The sequence below is a fragment of the Cotesia glomerata genome, linkage group LG8 (genome assembly GCF_020080835.1).
Source record: "Cotesia glomerata isolate CgM1 linkage group LG8, MPM_Cglom_v2.3, whole genome shotgun sequence".
NCBI classification, from domain to species: Eukaryota; Metazoa; Arthropoda; class Insecta; order Hymenoptera; family Braconidae; genus Cotesia; species Cotesia glomerata.
The window spans coordinates 5,671,667-5,686,947 of NC_058165.1; the positions used below are offsets into that span (position 1 = coordinate 5,671,667).

The following is a 15,281-nucleotide window of genomic DNA, read 5'->3' on the forward strand; positions in this document are numbered from 1 at the left end:
TTCAATGTCGACGGTCACCGCCGGAATGGCAGTCCCAGCACCAGAGGACCACCAGCACCTTCTCCCATCGTCTTCTGTGGAAGTGGGCGTGAAGTAATGTAAAAATTGGGCATCTGGGATTGGTTAACCCGGGGGTTCTCAATTGGTCCACTTGTTAGCAGGCGGTGCCTTTCGGCAAACACGGTATGTGCAGTGGGTTAAGTTGATGCTGCGCAAGGTGATACACCACGCCTCCATCAGGACATTCCAACCCCGTGGGACTTGGTGCACGCTGTTCTAGCTGCCCGTGACACATTCGACAAGCGGCGCCGTAACGGGAAACAACGCGCGGCTAGGGACTTGGAAGAATCCTCACCTCACCTCCTGACCTAAGAGGAAATCACACACTCCACCCTCATCACTAGCACACATCGTTTACGTTAAAGATCGTGACGTTTCTCGGGTACCCATCTAACAACTCTCTGGTGGTAGTGAATTTAAATTTTCCGATCATATCAGACCTCTAGTCGAAATAAAACAAAACGTATTTATGGTTTAAGCTCAAGTGATTTATCAGTTTATTACTTTGTTAATTTTTCTAATTAATAAATTTTTTATTTTAATCTTAATTGTTATTTTTGTTGTCGGCAACTTTAATAATATCAATAAATTTAGTGCGAAAATAATGTGATGAGTAAACATCGAAATAATCCAGCAATGATTTGCAAAACTCATTTTAAAATTGGAGTGATCATACAATTTATTTTTTTTTAATTTAAAAAAATAATTGAGGTGCCGTGATTTAAGACAGAAAAACTTGGCAAGTGTTCTCATCTCCGATGAACAGTAAAAAATTTATTGTCTGTCTAAAAAATAGTTACCAAGTGAAATAAAAGAAGTTGAAAGAAAAATTATTTTGAAGCAATAGATTAAAAGAAGTGGTTCTACGGCTTCATCACGCGTTCCGACGAGTGGAGCGGTCTCCTGCCCAGCTCCACTATTGTGGGTGCTGGGGGGTCACCATGGTTAGGCTTAGGAGCTGGTGGTGGCGCGGGCGCAACCACTGGAGGTGGCAGTCCTGTAGAGTTAGAAGGACACTGGGGAAGAAAATTGTACGGTGCAAGTGTTGCTCCACCGCCTCCGCCACCGCACCATCATCCACGAGCAGCACCGCTGGTATTTGCGCCCCAAGATATGAGACAAATTCTCAAAGAAGAGCCCGTGCCACGTGCTTGGCCGCAACCTGCTCTTGCTGACAATGCATCGTAAGTTTTGTTGAAAAAAAAATTTTTTTTTAATGATTTATTCGCAGGAAAAATTTTTTCAAAAAGTAGGAATTTATTTTTGTTGAGAAAAATATAGATAGACTTTTATTTTGCTGGGTCAAAAAAATTTTTTTAATAATATTTTTCAGATAAAAAAAAATGTTAAAGAGTCTTTAATATTAATCAGAGCAGTTTTTTATTGATTTTTTATTCTTGATTCAGAAACTATCAAGCAAAAAAATTAAAACGACATATATTTTCAATGGAAATTTAATGCTCTTTAAAAAATCAGGCCTTGAACATTTATTTAATTATCTATCTGTGATTTTTTGAGATATTGAAATCTTGAAATTTTTCAACTCATGAACGAATCAATGATAAGGAGAAATTGATAGTCTTCTGAAGGAAATTGAATGCTCTACAAAAAAAGGTATCTTACCATTTTTCGATAAATTGACGCACTTAAAAGTTATTCGAGGTTAATTAAAATAGAATTTGTAGTAATTTAAAATTGTAAAGTTTTATGATAAGTAGATTTAGCATGAAATTCTTCCGACATAAATTGAATTTTATCGAGTATCCAATCTACAATACCCTCCACAAATCAATACGAATTAAAAACAATTTGTAAATTACAGTACGGATGAAGTAAAATTGCCATAACTTTGATAATTAAACTCAATTATTTCAATAAAAAAGTTTGGAATTTAATGCTCAGAGAAGATAAGATTTATTCAACCAATTAAAATTCTTTAGAAGATCGAAATAGTTTTTTAATAATAAATAAATAAATATTTTCTTAAATTTTATGTTTTTTAAGGAAAAATGTTGATTTTCTAACATTAATATTTAGAGGTCGTGAATTAATATTTTCATTTTATATGAAGATATTTTTAAACATTAGAATTTTATATTTTTTTTTTTTAAATTAAAAGAATATTTCATATTCACAGTATTTAATAACCAAAAATTGATTATATATTAGGGGATATTCTGGTCTAGAACCTTGAATTTGAAGTCATTTTTGAAGTGTTGAAAAAAAAGCAATCAATATTTTTACTATAGATTTTTTTATATGATATTTATTAATATTTCAAGAATACAGTAAAAAAAATTAAAAATTCAAAAGGTTATTAGCTGATTAAGTGGGAGGTTTCAAAAAATTGGTACGCGACCATACCCACAATTCCAACCCTCCTAGCAATCGGAAAAAAACAAATAAACAAGATTATTAATCTAGAGTAATACCGATATCGTCCTAACTGAGAAAAAGTGGAAAAAATTTTTTTTTCACCAAATGGCGACTGCCTGAAAGAAAATTAATTTTTGTACCACTTCTTTTGAGTTTTTCGAATTTTTTAAAAATAGTAAATATTGAAATTCGGGGATGAGGCTAGTTCATGCGCTTAACTTAAGCTTTAAAAATATGAAAAAAAAAAATCAATTTTTTTCAAATTTCTTGACCAGAATATCCTCTCTTAAAACATCATAATTAACTTAAAAAACGTAGTTTCGATTTGGTTTGTAAACAATTTTAATTTAGATCTTGACATTTTTTGGCTAAAATTATTTTTTTATTTAATTTTTATAGTAAAATAAAATAAAAACTTATTTATTTAAGTATCTCTTAATTAATATATTTTTTTGAATTTTCGACTCATAACCAACGTTAGATATATATTTTAAAATAGAATATTTTTCGATATATTTGAAAAAAGCAAATACTTATTATTATCACGATTTAGACGATATGTGTCTTTATGTAGTGTAGGATTTGAGCGTACGTATATAACATATAGACATCTATAGATAATGTTATATACAGAATGACTATGCTGGTGAACAATAAACTGCGGTTTATTGTAGCCTCGCTTAACGGATTTGTACGACGTGCAAACGACGACACAGAGACTACCCTGATAACGGGAAGCCAAAGGTAAACCGAGTAGGTGGTGAATCTCTAATCCAATAGCGGTTCCCTTTAACTAACTCCACCCAAACATTTCTCTCAGTACCTACTGCTCTACTATACCCGGTAATGCACTATACTCACATTCTCATCCTCTTTCAACCTCGGATACAAACTCTTAACTACTTTAATTGCCATCGAATCAATGTAATTATACTAATTCCGACGACGATTCGTTCTATCTTATTGACTCCCAATTCGTTAATTCAGTCAGTACACTGAAAAGGTTAGAGGAAACGCCAAAGAAAATAGAAAATGTGGTTATACTGGATAAAAGTATTGTTATTGGAACTATCGGAAACATATACACTGAGAGAAAAGTGCATAGTTAGCTGAATTATAACTTCACAAGTATAAAAATATAGTTTTCTGAACTTTTTTTTTTGTAGTTACTTGAACTATGCATTAGTTTAAGTGACTATTGATAAATTGTTATATTGACTATATTTTAATAAATACTTTCCGTTATAGTGTTTCACAAAAAATTATTAAGTGACTAAAATGATTTGACGGACGATGTCTCAGATAGCTTAACTGGAAGAGCCCTTGGTGCGTAACTAAAAGATCCGAGTTCGATTCCCGGTCCAGGCTGTCCGAATTATTCTTTCTGTTTTCTGAGTTAAAGTTAATCAAGATGACTACTAAGCCGATATTTAACTAAAAATAGTTGAGTAACTATCTATTGGGGTTCAATATACCTAATAAATAATTTTAGTTACAAGAACTTCAATTAAATAGTGGTGATGCTATTTAACTAAATTTTCTTAGTTCAGAAAACTATATTTTTCTCTCAGATCATAAATGGTGTTAGGAAGATGGAATTAAATGTACACTGAAAGAAAAGCGTATAATTAGCTGAATTATAACGTAACAAATATAAAAATGTATAGTTTTCTGTACTTTTTTTGTAGTTACTCGAACTATGTACTAGTTTAAGTAACTATTGATAAATAGTTATATCGACTATCTTTAATAAATATTTTTCTGTTATCGTGTTAAAGTAGTTCTTTCCCAACCTATAGTTTATGCTACTGCTGTCTTTTTCATTCGCTAGTGTCGCCTCTCTTACGGGCTATTACTCACTTACTTCCACGTATGACTATTTGTTTACTTTACTAGTTTATCAATGATTTTTCAAAAACTATGTGGTATGGAATTCCAGAATTTTTTAGGGTAATTATACATGATTAATCTAAGTAATATTAGTTTTTCGTGAAATTCTTAAAATTTCTTCAATACAAAAATACTAAAACTTCGCGATTTTCTCTCTCTTTTCCCATACCACCTGTGTAAAAATGTCATTTTCAATTGCAATTATCTTTGGTTAGAAGTGGTAAATCGTCTCCAAATTTTAACAGCATGTGTATTATGCATTTAATTACTTATATTACAAATTTGGAAGGTTTCTTGAAATTTTGCTCGCATGACCCAACTACCTTAAATGAAAAATAATTAGGTGACTGAAAAGTTGTTACGAACGATGTCTCAGATAGCTTAACTGAAAGAGCTCTTGTTGCGTAACCAAATGATCCGAGTTCGATTCCCGGTCCAGGCTGTCCGAATTATTTTTTCTGTTTTCTGAGTTAAAGTTAATCAAGATGACTATTAAGCCGATATTTAACTAAAAATAGTTTAAGTAACTATTTATTGGGGTTCAATATAATAAATAATTTTAGGTACAAGAACTTCAATCAAATAGTGGTCATGATATTTAACTAGATTTTCTTAGTTCAGTTGACCATATTTTTCTCTCAGTGTATCCTTACAACAATTACTCTCTATTGGTGCTGAAATTATTAATTTGATAGGAATAATTGTGTTCACGTTTTATTAAAAAAATTATATTATTTTGGCATATATTATAATATCATTAAAAAAATATTTAAAAAAAAACATATTGCACTCTAACGAGCTAATTCGTCATTAGTTTTAAGTAAACCAATTTTTATCTGATACGACATAAAGATCAACGTACTATACACATTTTCTAAAAAATAGACAAAAATCAAAATTTACAATTACAATAAACATTTATTTTTCACGAGGATGTCTCCTCATGTATAACCTGATATGGTCATACATAACCAGATCAATCTTCATCAGACCAAATTAGGTTATATCAACAAAGTTTTTCCACTTTTGCTTCGTAAATCTAAAAATATTCCACATAATACATTTTCGCAATGTTTTCACAATTAACTTCTAAACTACCATATCAATTAATTTGAAGTCACCAGCTCCTGCCACTAAGGACTGTATCAAATGCGTAAGCCCGGTTAAAATCGCTTGATCCTTAGAAAAGTATCTACAGTGGTGAAGAAGTGATTTTCTAACGAATGTATTATAATATATAAGAAACTTATTTATTGCATTAAGGCATTTATTGCATATACTCACTACAGTATATTTGTAGAGTTATGAATTTAAATAAGCCTTATCATAGCTGAATAATCGTATAATGTGTACATAGTGTTACGTTAATAGCTGTACTATAACGGTACTGTTGAACAATCATCGACGGTAGTATATGATTTTTTATGAAATTGGACAATGAAACTCGGCGTTTATCGTATCAACCGCAATATCGATAAACCCATAACGCCCAAATAGACCACAAGGGCATGAACACATTTATTAATTGTTTCTATTTTTTTTATAGATCTAAACATTATGTAATATATGATACTGTAAGATTTTAATCGATAAAATCTATACTAATAAATGGAGAGCCAGTTTTTTTTGTTCGGTTATCCTGCGAAAACTACTGAATCGATCGGAATAATACTAAATATCATAAGATGCAGCGTGTTTCGGAGAAGATTTTAGTATATGACATGTTGGTGATTACTTATCCGGAACCTATATTTTTTTGACTTAGAAATAATGAATTTTTATTGTAACTTAATTTATTCTATTCAATTGTCATTTGTTTAAAATAAATTTTTTAATTCTACACGGAAAAAAGAAAACTCGAAAAATGACAGTTTCAGATTGTAATTATTACAGATTTTATAAGAATTACATTGTACACAGTAAAAAATTTTTCGTCATTGTGTAGAATGTAATATTTACATTGAAAGCTCTGAACATTAAATTAAAAGATTGAATTTAGAAAAATGTTATTTCAAACTGAAATTTTTCTAGTTTTGATTACGACGAGACCGCGATTTTACATTTTATACTGTAATTTTTCGAGTTTTCTTTTTTCCATGTATTGATTATGTTTATAAACCAGGCAGATTTTTTTTACTTATGAGACCTGCAATTTCTTTAACTGAAACTTTTAATGCTTATTACAAATTTTTTCATATCAATTATTATTCATTTTTGTAAGAAAGACACGGGAATGTTATAATGTTTGCACATTGAAAGTTACAATGAATATTAGCTAGAATACTTACATGAATAAAAGGTACATGCCAATCAGATAGAATTTGGAATCTGTGCAAGTCAAAACAATACTCTAATTAAATTTCAAGTCTAGATCTAAAAATGCAATTCTATAAAGCACCCAGCGGAGCGGACGAGTAACAACTAGTATTTACAATAATTGATATCAAACACCCAAAGCTTATTTTAAAATAAAATTGTTAATCACTCAATTATTTTTTACTTTTTATTATTCGATTTGTTATTGAAGCGGATTTTCATTTTTCAAACTTTATATTTTTTTAAGGTGATAAATTCTTTAAATTCATAAAAGTGAACAGATTATTTTTTAATATCAATTAAAAAATGAAAAATGATTTTATGTAATACCGTCGCTAATTTTTTTTTCTACAAATAAACATATAGTACGATTTGCGGAAATTAAAAATTCGAATAAAAAAAAATATTTTTCGTTTTCAAACGAAATATTCTAATAATTTCGTAAAACGAGGGGAAAAATAGCCGTTTAATAGAGAAATAACCAGTGGATATGCTCTCTCGTCGCGTGATTATAATTATTCTGGACCGCTAAATTGCTTTGCTGTCCCCACACAGCAACTCTACCAACCATCTACCCCCATACGTTGCTCATCCGAGAACATTACTAACCATTGCGCCATTTTCCTTCCTCCGTGATTTTTATCACTGTATCGATATTCGATGCCTATGTTTGTTTTTATATTATGAAAGCAAATTTATTGTTCCATTTTCAAACAAAATTTAGTGAAATTTGCTATGTTAGAAGATAATTAACGGGAATGAATGAAGTTTTAGCAAAAACGTAGATATGTTGAATTATTGTATTTTATTGAGGTAGTTCCTCTGTAGTATGGTGTGTAGTCAGAGAGCATTTACTATTGTCGGAAGGTTAATACTATTGTCAAATAATTATTTACCATAGAAACACTGTATCAAAATGACCAAAAAAATATGTTTTAATCAACAGACTCGATAGAGTCTGGCGCCAAGTTCCGTTCTCAAGCCAGACTACCGAGTGTGTATATACCGTAAGCAGAACGGTTTTTTGAGGTTACAAATTTTTTTTCAAATTTATTTTGATTTTTTTTTTATATGATATCTTATAATAGTAGTTCATGCTTTTTATTACGCGTATTACTTGATTATTATCAATTATCTTTATAATTTCTATTTAAAATTATTAAAAATAATCAGTACAAACTATAGCAACCCAAATTTTTAGATTTTAACTTTTTTCTTATGTAAAAAGCGGACGGCCAGAGACTAAATAATATAAGGATGCATGCTAATCTTATAATAGATGGGAAACTACAGTGAAAAAAAGATATTTCACAGCTTGCAATTACACACGCCAGGCGGCGCAAGAATAACTTTTACATGAACTATAGCTTAAAGGGGATAGTTTGCCACCAGAAATGTATTAAATTATTAAAATTGTCAATTTTTATTATAATTATAAAAAATACTGAAATCCGAACAAAAACAGTTTCACTGTAAAAAAATCACGCCAAGTCCACGTTCATAAGACTATTAAGAAAAAAAAATTTTATTTCTTTACAAAAAGATATAAAATAAAAAATTAAAAAATCCAAGTAACCGATATGGTTGTATATGATTTTCGGAAATTAAAAAAAATTTTGTTGTAAATTTAAAAATTAAAAGAAACAATTTTGGAACGGATTTGGTGTGCGTCATTGTGTACTTCAATTTTTTTTAAAAGTCCTAGTAGATAGATTTTAGGAATTTCATAAAAAGTGAAATTTTTCGTAATCACGCACACTAAATACGTTCCAAAATTGTTTCTTTTAATTTTTGAATTTACAACAAAATTTTTTTAATTTCCGAAAATCATATAAAACCATATCGGTTACTTGGATTTTTTAATTTTTTATTATTATATCTCGACAACAAAATGATAAAGTGCTACTTTTTTAGATTAGTTAATCAAAAAAATATTGTTTATATTTTGCTAGTTTTTTTTCCAATTCTGTCAAGGAATTTTTTTGATGTAACAGAGAATATTTGGAAAGTTTGAGAGTTTTAGAGGCTTTAAATGAGAAGTAAGCCTGAAAATCGGGAATTTTGTTATAAAATATCTCGTTTTCTAAATGGTCAAAAATTCTTAAACTTAAAGATTTATTAAGAATCGTTTTTCTTAAATCGTGAAACAAAAAAATATTAACAAAATCAGTCGAAAAGATATTTTAAAAAGGAACTACTGTAAGCATTTGTTTTTAAATTGAACGGGAAATACCCTTTAAATTTCCTGCAGAAAAAAACGCAAGAAAATTACGTTTTAAGCATTTTAAAAAATTATCTAAAATATTGAAATATTTATAAAAAATAATTGCTTGATTCGTGATGCGAAGAATCATAGAGTGCTTTACGATCGAAAAACTTTTTTCACCTCATTTCGGCAACTACTTTTATTATTATTATACCTTTGTTTAACTAACAAAATTTGTTAACTACAAAATCAAAATATTTTGCATACTATTGTCAAGATTATTTAATCGAGATTAATTCCATACTTTTTAAGAATTTATTTAGTGCAATAGAAACAGAAAAAACATCAAAATAGTTTCAGAAATTGTTCCGTCCGTTAAGTATAAAATCCGTAAACACTGTAACTTGCCAAAATGTCCATTAATGCAGCAAATTTTTTTTTTTTAATTCTTTGAAGGAATTGTAGGTCCCCTATGTATTGCGAATGGCAATGTAACTCAGTGTCGTTTAATTGCAATTAATAAAATAAAAAAACCAAAAGTCTGTTTATCGACATATATTATGTTCATTTATCTCATTAAAAGCGCCTAAGCATTATCGTCCTATTACAGCTGTTTTATATTTTCTTTCTTCACATTTTTAAATTCATTCCGAAATTTTTTTTTTTAAAAAAGAATTCTCATTAAATTTTTAAAAAACAAAAATATTCATCAGAGGTATGAGGCTTATAATATATATACTGACTGAAAAAGCAGCAAGAAGTGATACATTAATCATAAAAAATTACCATAATTTTGATAAAGCGTCAATATTTAGTCTAATAAAAAAAAGACAAAAAACTTTAACGACTTTAGGAAAATTTAATTCTAGAATATTAATATCTGAATAAAAGTTGGGTGATAAAAAAAATTCAGTAGAATGATGTATATTTAAAGTGTATATCTGCATGTACATATATGTATATATACATACGAATGTATAGATAATATATAGACAGGCGGTGTAAGCGGAGGAAAATAATCGGACGTCAAGAGTTATGGGGCGCGAACCAGCGGCCGGTTAATCAGCCACCGATAATTATCGACACGGGCAGTACATCACCACTGTCCCTAGCTTCACTACCCTTCGCTAACATTCCTCTCAGCCGTATGTGGTACCGGCCGCACATATAACACCTACCCCATTCTCGTGCTTTCGAAACCTGGATAGCAGTATAGCTGAATATAATCCTCGATCGCCGTACTATACCACCCAACGACACCCTCTATTTGTGCCCCCCTCTCACAACCATCCTCACCGCCCCCTGCCGTGACAAATGCACCACCGATACCATCATTTATTTCGCAAATGTGCTGCAAAACTGCCGCTATTCATTTTCGAGCTAGTCGATTCAGTTTTCCGCTCGGAAGGTCCGATATCAGGTCGCACGAGCGAACTAAACGCGACGCATTGTGGCTTTGGTTTATTATCATTATGCAAAAGTATACATGATAATGTAATTTCTATCTTCAATCCAACATTTATATACATTATTTTTTTCACATTTATTTACATTATTTCAGTATTAATTATCATTACTTTTATCTTTTTGCTTTTGAATTATTTGGATTGTTTATACACAATAAATGCATATTTTACAAATAATTACATCAACTGAACTTGTAGTAATTTTTTATCATTATAAAAATAAGTAATTTTAAAATCTTTGAATCATAAATCAGGTTTAAAATATTTTTAAATAATTTAATATCATTTAATTTATTGTAAAAAAAACCCAGAAAAAATTTTTTTCTGATATGCCAATATATGGCCTGGCATAGTAATATATGGTCATATTAGTCATATGTAAGAAATATATAAATAATGATTAAACTGAAACCAATATCAGCTTTTAGAGAGTCAAAAAACGATTTTTATTTTAGAAGAATACTTTAAAATTTAACTCTCGCATTAGGAGAATATTCAGTGAGTATGCGCCATCTGTTGGAAATTTTCAACACTATCTTGATCAAAAATTTATATAGGTCCATATCAAACCAGATACATCCATATACGGTCGAATATTATTCATTTTCATATCTAGCAACATTTGCACTGAAAAAATCAAATTAATTTGATTCAAGTAGATGAATTTTTGAAATAGGAATTTTTTCTTGATTCAAGAATTTTTCTTTTAAATCAAGTTATTTTTTTTTCATTGTAGATGTGAAAGAACTTATCAAAAATAATAAATTTACGTATAAAGCCGTATCAGAAAAATTTTTTTGATGCACATTTTTATGAAAAAAAATTTTACGATTGAAAAAATTACAAAATATATTTTTTTTATTAGGATATAAAAAGATTAAAAATTTTCAACTAAATTTTGATAAGTTGAGTTTAAAAGTGGTCGATTTTACATGAAATATCTCACACATGTTCTTGATAACAATATTAATAATAATAATAATAATAATAATAAAAAAGCTAGAAAAGACACTGTTTGTTAAAAATTTTTTGTAATCAAAACGAAGATGCCCACTTATAATTTTTATGAGAAACAAAGGGTAGGAGCTCACGTTATACCATTACTCAAAGATGGCAGAAGAGTCCAGTAGCCTTAATCTCAGCACATGAGGCCTTAATGGGATTTTAAGGCGTCGAGACCACCTGAGCGCTACTGCTTCAGCAAACGACCTCGTTTATCTCTTTTTTTTCTCCCTCTCTACATGCGCCGCGGTATCCCTCATACCTCATACATAAACGCACCATCTTATCTGTTATCTGGTGCTATGGATGACAACAATTATTTTATAAATGTTGTCCCATCCCTTTCTATCCTTCATTATTTTTGCTTATTTAATTTATTTATGATAAATGTATCATGATTCTAGGGTTGGCGTTGGACGAGCACATTTCGAGAAACAACCACCAAGCAATTTAAGGAAAAGTAATTTCTTTCATTTCGTTATCGCTCTTTACGATCGTAGTGGCCAGCCAATCGAAATTGAAAGAACTGCGTTCATCGGGTTTGTTGAGAAGGACCAGGTTAGTTTTATTTTTTTACTATCGTTGTTTTGATATTAGTAGGCCAGGAAAACATGCTAGTTATCAAAATGTAACACTCTTTAGCTTTCATTATACACTAAAAAATTTTGCGTCATTGCGTCAAAAAATTTTGTGTTAAAAATTTTTATCTTAAATATTTAACACTTTTTTGTGTTAATTTAACATTTATTGTGTTAAATTAATACAGAAAAATGTTAAATTAACACAAAAAAGTGTTAAATATTTAACATAAAAATTTTTAACACAAAATTTTTTGACGCAATGACGCAAAATTTTTTACTGTGTAATTATTACGCTTTAAAACTATCAATCAATTTAAAATTTTAATGGAAATTTTTACCAATTTATAAGGACTGAATTCCTATTTTTATTTAAATCAAATGAGACTCGTCTGTTAAAAATAAATCTCTTGTTTAAATACCACCAACTAATACTTATTTAACACAAATAAATGAATTTATTTGAGACAAAGTAATGGTTTATTCAGTGTATTTATTTTAATTAAATTAGTCATTTGTTATCAATTTTTTTTTTTAATACTTTAAAATTATTCATTTCAGTCAAATCAGATTTGTTAACTATAAACAAATGTGATATTTTAATATCGATCAAGAAATCATGCTTTGTAATATAGTAAATAATGTCTGAGATATTTTTAGGGTTGTGAAAGCAATGAGAATAAGTTTATTTACATAATTTCTATTAGAGTAATTTCTAATAAACTAAAATTGTTAGGTAAGAGTTGGATTTTTATAGTTTTTTTCTATTATTAAATTAATTAAAAATTTATGTATATAAAATTACTCAATTATAACAGGCGACGATAAAGGTGTTAAAATTACGATAACTCAGATAGCTACAGTAGCGACTCAAACGTCTTATGATTAATTTAAAACGAGATTTGTTTACAATTAACAAATCTTATTTAAATGAAATAAATAGACGAATTAAATTAAAGAAACCAAAACAAAATAGTATTTTGTTGAAAGTAGTCCATGTTTAAATACAACAAATTTGTTAATATTAAATACGTATTTTCAAGTTATTTTAAGTAAATTTAAGAATTTAAATCGAACAAACTGTTTTCTATGAAATTAGAAATTTTTAACAATTTTTGTAGAAAAAACACATATATTAACATAAAAAAAAATTGTAATAACTTCCATTTAATCCCGATTAACAGCGTAAGGTGTTAAACATCCAAATGATAACAATAACTTATCAAAATATCAATCTACTAATTATTACAGTATCTTAATCCAACAATCTGACTGTTGACTTAATAATCGCAATTATGACGTAAAATGAGTTATATTTACCAGACTGTTGCTCTGCATGTCAATCAAGAGTGGTAATGAAAGGACGTGTGTAGGTTTATCTATTCTTATTCCTGTCCTTTACCTTTCTCGCTTTCTCCTGTGGCTGTCTATCTCCATATATGTACGGATAATATAATTCACGTGGTTAGACAGTTGCATTGCGTGGCCTCCCTATTAATAAGGGTCATGCACCGCGGACATATATCAGTCCCTGCTTAGACTAAATAGACGCAATATATACATCCAATACTAAATTCAGTAGAAGATGAAACACATAAGTATTACCACATCATCAGCATACGATATATATTAACATACACATGCACACAAATGGGTATATACACGTCCTTTTATATATAAATATAAATATAAGTACACAAAGATCCACAGATTCGGTAGAATCTGGCGCCAAGTTCCGTTCAAATCTGCGGTAAACGGAGCGCCAGACTACCGACTGTGTTTACTGTAAGCAGAACGGTATTTTGAGGTTGCAAAATTTTATTTAACTCTACGGTACTTTTTTTTCCTAAATTGTATATTATAACAGTAATTCATACTTTATTTGACTGTTATTAATTAATTATATTCTCTTATAACAATTAATCTACTTGAAATTATTAAATTTAATCAGCACAAACTATAGCAACGCAAAAATTTCGATCCTGACTTTTTTTTCGATGGGCAAAGTGATCTGCCACAGACCAAATAATTCGAGAATGCATAGTAATCCTTCATTAGATGGGAAACTACAGTTAAAAATAGATATTTCACAGCTTGCATCTACGCCCGCCAGGGTGCGCTAGAATTATTTTTACATAAACTGTAGTTTCAAGGGGATAGTTTGCTATAAAAAATGCAACCAACGCGAGATTTAATTAAGTTGGTACCAATTGTAAATTTTTATTATAATTACAAAAAAAACTAAAATCCGAACAAAAACAGTTTCACTGTAAAAACATCGCGCCAAGTCCACGTTCATAAGACTATTAAGAAAAAAAAAATTTGTTTTTTTCTTTACAAAAATATATAAAATAAAAAAATTAAAAAATCCAAGTAACCGATATGATTGTTTATGATTTTCGGAAATTAAAAAAAATTTTGTTATAAATTTAAAAATTAAGAAAAAAATTTTGGAACGTACTTGGTGTGCGTCATTGTGTATTTCAATTTTTTTAAATTTTGCAACCGCGCACACTAAATACGTTCCAAACTTTTTTTCTTAATTTTCAAATTTATAACAAAATTTTTTTTAATTTCCGAAAATCATAAACAATCATATCGGTTACTTGGATTTTTTAATTTTTTTATTTTATATATTTTTGTAAAGAAAAAAACAAATTTTTTTTTTCTTAATAGTCTTATGAACGTGGACTTGGCGCGATTTTTTTACAGTGAAACTGTTTTTGTTCGGATAAGTCATACATAAGAAGTTTGGAAAATCCAAAAGTGCACGCCTCATAATCTCATTTTTCATAATAAGATTGTTTAAAATAAAATACAAATACTTTTAAATCTTTCGCGCCATTGTCCACCTATAAAAAAAAGGTACTGCGCATGTGTTGTAAATGAACCTTATTTACATAGATATAGATATACAAATGATAAGTGGATTTCAGTTTATTGCTAATTATAATGAAACTACATTGAATTAGACCGTGATATTCGTAAGGACTTAGTTTTGAATAATACTGAAGCGTATAAAAAAAAAATTGACTTGATCAGTTAAGTTTTTCAGCAGTTATCGTGATCACGCCAGTTTCCATACATCAAACACACGGACGTCAACGGAATAATTTTTTTAAACATTTTTTTTATTTATTTAAAAAGCAAAATGTCCTTTAAAAATGTCATAAGTGTTGAAACTAGTATTTTTCCATGACGTTTATGTGTAAATATTATTCTACAAGTGCTATAAAAAATAAATAGAGACAATTTTAGTTCAAAAAATCACTTGATTCTTGTAAGGCGAGAGTAGAGCACTACCTCATCCGCTTCGCTATGAGGCGTACGATATGTAAAAATGTATTTTTGAATACATATTTAAGACAGTTGATAAATTAAAAACTA

General features: G+C 29.1%; 1 protein-coding gene across 2 annotated transcripts in view; it reads left to right on the forward strand.

Annotated features, from left to right (window-relative positions):
- The first annotated feature begins 272 nt into the window (after positions 1 to 272).
- The window catches only part of LOC123271031 (transcription factor collier), a 118,180-nt gene continuing 103,171 nt past the window's right edge, over positions 273 to 15,281 (forward strand). The window contains exons 1-2 of one of the 2 annotated variants that reach the window (XM_044737261.1): positions 273 to 1,244; positions 11,721 to 11,874. In XM_044737261.1, the coding sequence (XP_044593196.1) occupies positions 1,174 to 1,244; positions 11,721 to 11,874 (225 nt within the window). In that variant the 5' untranslated portion in view covers positions 273 to 1,173. The remainder of the gene's footprint in view (positions 1,245 to 11,720; positions 11,875 to 15,281) is intronic. The other variant, XM_044737260.1, reaches the window with a different exon arrangement.